Here is a 9,768-nt window from a genome sequence, read left to right on the forward strand (position 1 = left end):
GCTGCACTGCTTGTTGACCTCCTGTTAATGATTCACAATACTTGTCCATCACTTCCAGTTAGCTAGAGCTTTTACTGGCAAGAGGTAACCCACTGTACCTTTGGCACACCTCACCTCAACTTCAGATCAATGCATCCAATTGTTACTTAGGTGAACATCAATATCTGATTTCTTTAGTTGTATGATGGCATTAGAAACAACAAAAACTACATTTATGTCACAGTGCTGTCACATAACTTTCTCACCCTTACCCCTAAATAAACTAAGCAGCATTTTGAGTATTTGCTGATTCCAAAGGTGAAGGTAAATTAACCAGATAAATGATCTTATCATCCTAGTGTAGCTACATTTCTGTTGCTTTGCGAGATTTTCTTGTATTACTTCTTTTTCCTCTTTATGAACTGGTTAAAAATACATACATACAGATAAATAATGTTTTTCTGTTGTTTGTTTTTTCCAAACAACATCCTGTATTATATGTAACATAACAATCCTCTTCTGTGAGAAGAGATTTTGTACAGTCGGCAGCACACTGAACTGTAAGAATATAGTTACAGTTTTTTTCAGGAGGCACAGTTTCACAATTATAAATAATGAATAATCCCCTTTTTACATGAAGATAGAATTCATTGATTAATTGAAAAAAACTTGTGACATGACAATACAATCACTGCACACTTTAAGGCACCCTTGGAGAAGCCGGTAGGGTCCTAGCTCCCACAGCTGCAACTCCCCCCACCCCTTACACTTGGTCTCCACAGGACTCCACAATAAATTAAAAACACTTAACTCATGATCCTCCCCCAGTGTCTGACCTTTCGGTCCATTTGTCCAGCGCTGTGAGGTATCTCCACAGAAAGCAGGGGGGCCTCCACCAGCCGAAGAGTTAACCCCACGATCTCTGCCTTAGCCCTGGTTATCACAGGAATAGCTGGTCTTCTGCCTTGTGTCGTTCACCAGGCTCCACTCTCCTTGCTCCTTTCACTCCTCTGCTGCCTTCTCAGACAAAGCCACCCACAGGTGCAATCACTCTCCTTAACCAGACTCCAATCACTCCCTTGAATCTCTTCTACCTCCTTCCCAGAGCTGAAAGTGTTGAAATTGGTGGTGACCTTGTAGTCATGTGACCGTGCTGCAGTGTTTATAGTGCACAGTAGTTCTGTATTAATATATACAGACACAGAACACAGACTGTTAGAGAGTACATGCTTTTATTGAAATGATCACACATTGAAGTACATGTATACTTTTCAGTCTGGTTAACCATGTATAACATCTTATGTGTTTGTGTTTATCATTTACAGGTGACAAAGGACAAAAGTTTACATACACCTGGGCAGAGTTATCACACCATCGTTACACATCTGACGCATAGGTATTTGGTCGTTGGGCATCCCGCTGATACATACGAATGTGAAATAATCTCCATGAGGTGCATACAATTTATCACTCTCTGTATATCTGAATCGAATGTTGCGCTCATTCATGGCCGCTTTATCCACAGTGCAGGGCTCTGCAGGAGACAGCGATAAAGATCGAGCTTTATACAGGAAGTTGGTTATAAAAGTGTTATGCAGGGTATTATTAATGCACAATGAAAAATATATAATGTGGACGTTGACTTACGGAGGCATTTCATCTCTCCAATCCATTCACCATTGAGGCATGTCATGTATGGCTGACCCTGCATTGTGTAAAACCTCTGACAGGAATATTGAACCTTCTCATTATGGTTGTACCATAATTTGGAAGCTGTTTCCGTGGTGTCTCCATCTAGAAGAGGCGGTGGCCTCCCACAATATGAGGGGTCTATAAGAATGTGACAATGACAAAAAAAGTACATATTTTAGTGGAAATTATCACGAGTCACCATTTTAACACCTGGTACCATCCTGACTTCACCAGAATGAGTCGCCGCCTGTTGTAGAGTCTGTATTGTTCAGGTTTTATGTATTGTTAAGACTCGTAACGACATTAGCCACAAACGGTGAGAATGATGATCAGGTATGCTTGATGAAATGTGTTTAATATGGTGAAAGGTTCTGTTTGTGAGATCCCCGTTTTATGTATTTAGGGATCTAAATCATTTGTCTTCAATGTTAAGCATGGTGGTGGTAGTATAATGGTTTAGACCTGCATTTGCTACACAAGTGGTTCTACAAAAGAAAGAAAGTTTTTGTCAGGACATACACAAGATGGAGGAGACAGCTGCAGCAGAGCTGGAAGTATAAGGCAAATCTCAGTGTTTTAGTACAGACAATGGTCGGTACACAGGAGTTCAGTCCACGAGGCAAAGGTATCAAAAAGGGCAAAGGCAGTAGTCAAATCCAAAACAATGGTCGGTACACAAGAGTTCAGTCCGCGAGGCAAAGGTATCAAAAAGGGCAAAGGCAAAAACAGTAGTCAGATCCAAAACAGGTCACTCACAAGGAAATCCAAAACTCACTTGAAAAACTCGCAGGGAAAATCACAAGCACGGAAAGGCTACTTGGACGGCTGCGTCACTAGGAATACTTACAAAACAAACTGGCAACAAGAGGGAGGAAACACACAGACTGTATACACAGGAGGGCGGGGAGACACAGGTGAGGCACATTAGGGAGGAGCAGGTAATCACGGGAAGGGGGAAGGGTGCACACATGAGGAAGGGGAAGTCAACAGACCTGAAACACAAGGGAAAGGACAAGTACCCAAAATAAAACAGGAAGTAACTAGTAAAATTCAAATTAATGCAATCAGAAAACAAACTACCAAAATAAAAGCCCTGGCTCAAACCCTGACAGTTTTTGAGGAAAACCACCTACATGTCAGAGTGAGGAATGGGCTAAAATTCATCCATGCAGTTGGATGACTGATCCACAGTTACTGGAAATATCTAGTTGCTGTTTTTGCCGCATAGGGAGGTCACATCACCTACTTTTACTAGTCACATGTGTATTCTTAAATAATACGTTCCGTGGTGGATCAGTGACTTGGCATTTCTTTTGAAGAGTCGGTTTCAATATGAAATTTACAGTGTGCAAAACACAAATATTTTAGAACCGAAGAATCCTAATCACTGTCCTATGCAGACAAAGTGCAGCATTAAGGTGAACATACCAAAACAGGTTGGGACGTCATCACTCCAAAGCCCAGTACTCAAGCATTCAATTTCTGAAGAGCCCTTCAGGCTGAAGTTATTCAGGCAGGAGAACTGCAACCTCTGTCCAACTGTGACTCTGAGATTTGGGTCCTTAACACAGAGTTCACAAGTGATATCTGAAAATAATGAATTGCAAACCAACGACTTTAAAACAGCAAGGTTCAAGTACAAGTACGTCATAGTGTGACCATGAGGAGGACAACATGAGTTTGTCATTCACTGGTGCTGTCAATCAATTAAAATGTTTATTGGTGATAAATTGCATCATTTCCATAGTTAACTTTCATAGTTATCGCAAATCACATTTATTATGATGATGACTGTCTCTTTCTGTTTCTCACCCAGGATTTACAGCCGTGTAACTGACATGTAAGCTTAAGTGTCACAAGTACAATATCTATTTCCACTGGATGCATTTCTGAAGTGTATCTGTGTGTTAGAAGCACCTGTGAGATTAAAAAAAGCACTTAGTAATCTGCCTGTTTACCTGATGGTTGATGTCTTTTCAGTAACCTGCTCTGTAACCGACCCTGATACATGCGTCAGCCAAGTCCTGTTTCTTACAGATTCCAACAACAACAGCATTCTCAACCTTAGGCGGGGGACTGCTATGCTCCCAAAAATCCCAAATTTTGATACTGATCTATGTTACATTGATTTATATTATGTAAATTAATATGTATTTATAAGATAACTATTATAGCAAAATGGGATACTCTATTCTATCTGTTTCCAACAGCTGTTTAACAACAGTCTTCTTACCATTCTGTTGTGCAGACCAGTTCACCTTCAGCCACAAAATGAAAAACCACAGAGGGTGAAAGAGTCTCATTGTGAAAAATCCAGAGATTTTTCTGGAAACACATCGGTGTGCTCAGAAATGCATGCAGATGTCATACAGCAGGATGAGCGCCTCTCTTTATACACCTCCCTCTCTCTCTCTCAAACACACACAGTAGGTGGGTTTTAGTTAACTTGCCTGAAATAAGGTCTGTGTTAACACCAGTTGATTTTCATGTTTCATTACATTCTACGGCATTTTGTCGACATGATAAGAGCAGTAAACATGTGTTGACATCAGCTGACATCATCTGTAGTTTGTTCATAGCACAGCTAAGAATTGTGTGTTGGCATTCAAATGATGACTGTGGTGTTTATTTGTTTGGATTATCCTGCTGAATTAAACATCTAAGTATCATAAACATTTGGTGACACACGAGACGCTATAAAACATGAAGATGTGAATAAAACTAGAATGTAAAACAGCCACCTGAAAACGCTAAATATCATAATTCTTCCACTGCTGCACTGCTTGTTGACCTCCTGTTAATGATTCACAATAGTCGTCCATCACTTCCAGTTAGCTAGAGCTTTTACTGGCAGGAGGTCACCCTCTGTACCTTTGGCAGACCTCACCTCAACTTCAGATCAATGCATCCAATTGTTACTTAGGTGAACATCAATATCTGATTTCTTTAGTTGTATGATGGCATTAGAAACAACAAAAACTACATTTATGTCACAGTGCTGTCACATAACTTCCTCACCCTTACCTCTAAATACACTAAACAGCATTTTGAGTATTTGCTGATTCCAAAGGTGAAGGTAAATTAACCAGATAAATGATCTTATCATCCTAGTGTAGCTACATTTCTGTTGCTTTGCAAGATTTTCTTGTATTACTTCTTTCTCCTCTTTATGAACTGGTTAAAAATACATAAAATATTTTTTTTTTCCCAAACAACACACTGTATTTTATGTAACATAACAATCCTCTTCTGTGAGAAGAGATTTTGTACACATTGAGTCGGCAGCACACTGAACTGTAAAAATATAGTTAGTTACAGTTTTTTTGAGGAGGCACAGTTTCAAAATTATAAATAATGGATAATCCCCCCCTTTTTTTTTTTAAACATTTTATTTATGCAAAGTTTTCTTTTTTATAGACAACAACAGTAAGACACCTAAAATAAGATACAATAAGAAAAGAAAAAAAAACAAAAAAAAAAACAAGAACACAGCAACAGTACTGCCATCACAAAAAACCAAATCAAATTCAACATGTCTGTACAGAATGAAGTGTGCAAAAAATAAATTAAAAGCAAGTCCCAAAGATTAAGCCACCATAGAGGAGCAGAAGTGATATGGATGCATGCCAGGCCCGGTGCTCCAGTCTGTTTAAATTGTCTGTAGAGAATGTCTTTCTCCTTTGTTGATGTGATCCATAAAGGGACCCCAAATGGCATGATATTTGGAGTAAGTATCAGAAAGTTTGTAACGCACCTCTTCGAGGTACAAACAGGAAACCAGTTCATTCAGCCATTTCTTAGAACAAGGTGAAGAGGCAGATTTCCATTCCCTTAGTATAATTCGTTTAGCAATAACCAATCCAAACATTAGCGCATACTGCAGAGTGGGGGGAAGAGATAATGACTCACTGGAGCATCCTAATATCACCAATAGGCCGTCAGGGGTCAACTTTCTATTGTAAATAGTACTATACAAATTAAAAATATCAGCCCAAAATTTATCAAGCTTAGTGCAGGTCAAAAATAAATGAGTTAAAGTACCCTCATCCGATTTACATCTATCACACGTAGGAGAAATGGAAGGAAAGATCTTGTTAAGTTTGGTCTTTGAATAATGCAGGCGATGAATAACTTTAAACTGGATGAGTTGGAGTCTAGCATTCACGGAGCATGCTTTGATTCGATTCAGTCCAGTTGTCCACAAGTCATCTGGAATATCAGTTCCCATTTCTTTAACCCATGCTTCCTTAATGTGTAGCGAGGAGGTTGCCAGTGGAAAAAGGGAAACAAAATGTGAAATTAAATGTTTAGAGTTGGGATTCCTCAACATAAGCTCATAAAAAGCATGTTGACAGGGGATGGTTTCATAACTACGAACTGACTGCCTAACAAAGTGCCTGATCTGTAAGTACCGGAAAAAGTGCCCAGGGGGGAGATTAAATTTAGTCTGAAGTTGTGTGAAAGATGCAAATTTTTTGTTAATGTAAAGATCTTTAATTACAGACAGACCCTTTTCTGACCATTGTACAAAGACCGCATCCATAAGCCCTGGTTTAAAACAGGGGTTCTGACATATAGGCGAGTGAATAGATAACTGTGGAAGGCCAAGAACTCCCCTGATCTGTTTTAAAATCTTCAATGAATTGCGGAGGATGAAATCAGCCTTCAGTTGTTTCGTAGGTGGATTTAGATGAGAAAACAAAATAGCCTTTAATGACGCTCCAGTCAATGTTAATGCTCTACTTGATTCAATCTGTGGCCAGCTAGGTTTGGAACGATCACTTAGACCCGGTGGGGTGTCATTCCAAAAGACCCACGTTCTAGCATTACACGCCCAATAATAATGACGAAAAACAGGCAAGCCAAGTCCACCTTCAGCAGTGGGTTTCTGTAAGTGCACCTTAGAGATGCGGGGAGGCTTGGTAGCCCAAATAAAGGGCATGACCATGGAATCCAATGCTTTGAAAAAAGAAGATGTAAGAAATATAGGCATATTTTGAAAGAGATATAGAAATTTAGGGAGTACTACAATTTTAATAATATTAACACGGCCAATTAGGGAGAGAAGGAGGAGTTTCCACCTATCAATCATGTTCCGGACCTTCTCCAGCAACTCCGAATAATCCAACTTAAACAGCAGCTTTGAGTTTCTAGGGAAACTCATAGCTCATAGGAGAGAGAGAGCACCCCTGTCGAGTTCCACGTTGAAGCAAAAGGGTGGGGGATCTATTGTGGTTAGTCAATATAGTGGATTTAGGGTAAGCGTAAAGCATTTTTAGAAAGGTTATAAAGCTCCTGCCAAAGCCGAATTTTTCAAGTACAGCAAACATGTAATTCCATTTAATCTGATCAAAGGCTTGCTGTGCGTCCAGGGATATAACCGCTGAATGAGGAAGTTTGGTAGAATACATAATATCTAACAAACGTTGAGTATTAGAAAAGGAAAATCTTTCAGGAATAAACCCTGTCTGATCAGCATGAATTAGGGTACCAATATGTTTACTCAACCTACTAGTCAGAACTTTTGCAATAATTTTTTGATCACTGTTTAGTAAACTTAAGGGGCGATATGAGGCAACATTAGTTGCATCTCTATCCTTTTTTAGAAGGAGGCAAACTTGTGCTTCATATAATGTTCCTGGAAATACGCCCTCCTTCACAGAACAATTTACCATCCGGAGTAAGAGTGGAGCAATAGTGTCTATATGAGTTTTATAAAATTCAATTCCAAACCCGTCTGGCCCGCAAGCTTTGCCATTAGGCAGGGAGCGAATTGCAGATTTAATTTCTTCAAGAGTAAAATCAGAGTCCAATTCAAGCCTAGATGATTCATTCAAAACTGGAATCTCCAATGAATTGAGAAAGGTAAATATGTCATCATCAGTGGCATCTGATTTAGAAGCATAGAGCTGACTGTAATATTGGAAAAATGTATCGTTAATCAGACTGGGATCAGTTAATAACTGTCCAGATAAAGAAAAAATTTTGTGGATCGCTCTTTCAGCTTGAACTCCTTTTAGCTGCCTGGCAAGCAGTTTATCAGCTTTATCACCTAACTCAAAGTGTGCTTGCTTAAGCTTTCGAATATGTTTTAATACCTGCTCCCCCAGCATATGGTTATATTCGTATTTTATTTTCAACATGGCATTAAGAGTATCTTCAGTTTTCGAAATACGATATGATTCCTCTAAAGCAGCAAGCTTAGTCTCAGTGTCAGACAGATGTTTTAGCCTAGCTCTTTTAGCAAATGACTGGTACGAAATGATGCTACCTCTCAGTACCACCTTAAAAGACTCCCAAAGGGTCGAATCAGAAACTGCACCATTGTCATTGATAGATAAAAAATCTGAGATCTTAGTAACAATATAGTCACAAAAAACATTGTCCGAGTATAAAGAAGGATTAAATTTCCAGTTGTGCTGAGGGGGCCTGATGTTGAAACTGATCTTAAGTGAAAGAGGGGCATGGTCAGAGACTAGGATGCTGTGGTATGTTATGCTGATTACATTTGATATTAAGCTGGAGCTAATCAGAAAATAATCAATTCGAGAGAAACTACCATGTACAGGAGAAAAAAAAGAATATTGCTTCTCAGTGGGATGCTGAAGCCTCCAAATGTCCACCACATCCAAAGAGTCAATCAAACTATTGAGGACCGGCACAGATTTTAAAGAAGTGGGGGGTTTAGTTGAAGATCGGTCTACGAGGGGGTCAAAATAGCAGTTGAAGTCCCCTCCAATGAGTATATTATGATCAGTATATTCAGAGATAAAATCGAATGTTTTACAGAAGAAGTCAGGGCTGTCAGAATTTGGAGCATAGATGTTTAACAGAACTAAAGGAAGTGAATTAATAGAGCCTGTGACAAGAATAAATCTCCCACCTGGGTCTGAAACCATGGACTTGAAAACAAATGGGACAGTTTTACGGATGAGGATAGCGACCCCTCTTGCCTTGGATGAAAAGGTAGACTGATATACTTGAGAAATCCATAAGGCTCTTAAACGCCCCCGTTCAGTTGGCTGAATGTGGGTTTCCTGTAGAAAAATAATATCAGAAGACAGAGATTTAAGATGTGCGAGTACTCTGCCCCTCTTTAAGGCACCACCAAGACCTTTACAGTTCCATGAAGTAAAAGTGATGGGGCTTGCTCCTAACAACTGAGACTGTTTATCCAGTATTTAAAACAAAAGTATAACAAATGTAAACCGACATGAGATTTGACAAAGTGGCAGTACTACAGCAAACAAAAACAACATCCTCCCCAAAACTTACCCAAAGCTGCAACAAAGAACAAAGCGGCAGATCCCACATACTGTACTGGAGGCTGCCGGATAACGGAGCCAGCTGAGCTAAAACGACTCTTTAACTCTACCTGACAGCCCGTGTGTTCCCCATTTATAAGACATAAAGATGAAATAAACTATCTGCACCTATCAAACGTCGTGATAAGAAGCATATAAAGAATGCAAAAGCTATGAGTTGCAGCAGCTACTTTAGCAAAAACAAAACAATGTAAATCACAAAAGGTAAAGACCTTTCTCAATCAAAAGTATACAGTAGTGCAGCCGGTTAAACAGTACAAATCAGGCTGTGTCCACAACAGAATCAGCAAAACGCTCAGCATCCGTTGGTGACTCAAACACACTGACTTTGTTGTTGTGCACCACCTGGAGTTTAGCCGGAAAGCGCAGGTAGCACTTAAGTCCTGCGTCAACCAACTTCTTCCGAGCAGCACTGAAAGCTTGCCGTTGAGCTGACACCTCCGCTGTATAATCAGGAAAAATCCAAACCTTCTCTCCGCGGTACGAAAGTGGAGCATGCTGTCGGCTGAGACGGAGAATATCACTCACATCACGGTCGTTGTGGACCTTGGCGATAATAACCCGTGGCCGTTCGTTAGGCATAGGCTTAGGTCTCAGGCTGCGGTGCGCTCTATCAATCTTGATGGGTCTGCTAAAATTATCCTGGCCAAGCAGCTCCGGGAGTAACTTTGAAACGAAATCAGTTGGGCGCCCGCTTTCTGACTCTTCTTTTATCCCGACGATCCTGATGTTCAGCCTGGGAGAGCGTCCCTCCAAATCATTTACCTTGGCT

General features: G+C 40.0%; 1 protein-coding gene across 1 annotated transcript; it reads right to left on the reverse strand.

The window, feature by feature from the left end:
- Positions 1–1,192: 1,192 nt before the first annotated feature.
- Positions 1,193–4,075, reverse strand: LOC114434209 (complement factor H-related protein 3-like). The gene is made up of 4 exons (XM_028403230.1): positions 3,905–4,075; positions 3,100–3,258; positions 1,627–1,809; positions 1,193–1,513 (listed from the first exon to the last, which is right to left on the reverse strand). The coding sequence occupies exons 1-4, from the start codon at positions 3,972–3,974 to the stop codon at positions 1,323–1,325; spliced, it is 603 nt and encodes a 200-aa protein (XP_028259031.1). The 5' UTR covers positions 3,975–4,075; the 3' UTR covers positions 1,193–1,322.
- Positions 4,076–9,768: the final 5,693 nt, after the last annotated feature.

Source organism: Parambassis ranga, chromosome 4 (genome assembly GCF_900634625.1).
Source record: "Parambassis ranga chromosome 4, fParRan2.1, whole genome shotgun sequence".
Taxonomy (NCBI): domain Eukaryota; kingdom Metazoa; phylum Chordata; class Actinopteri; family Ambassidae; genus Parambassis; species Parambassis ranga.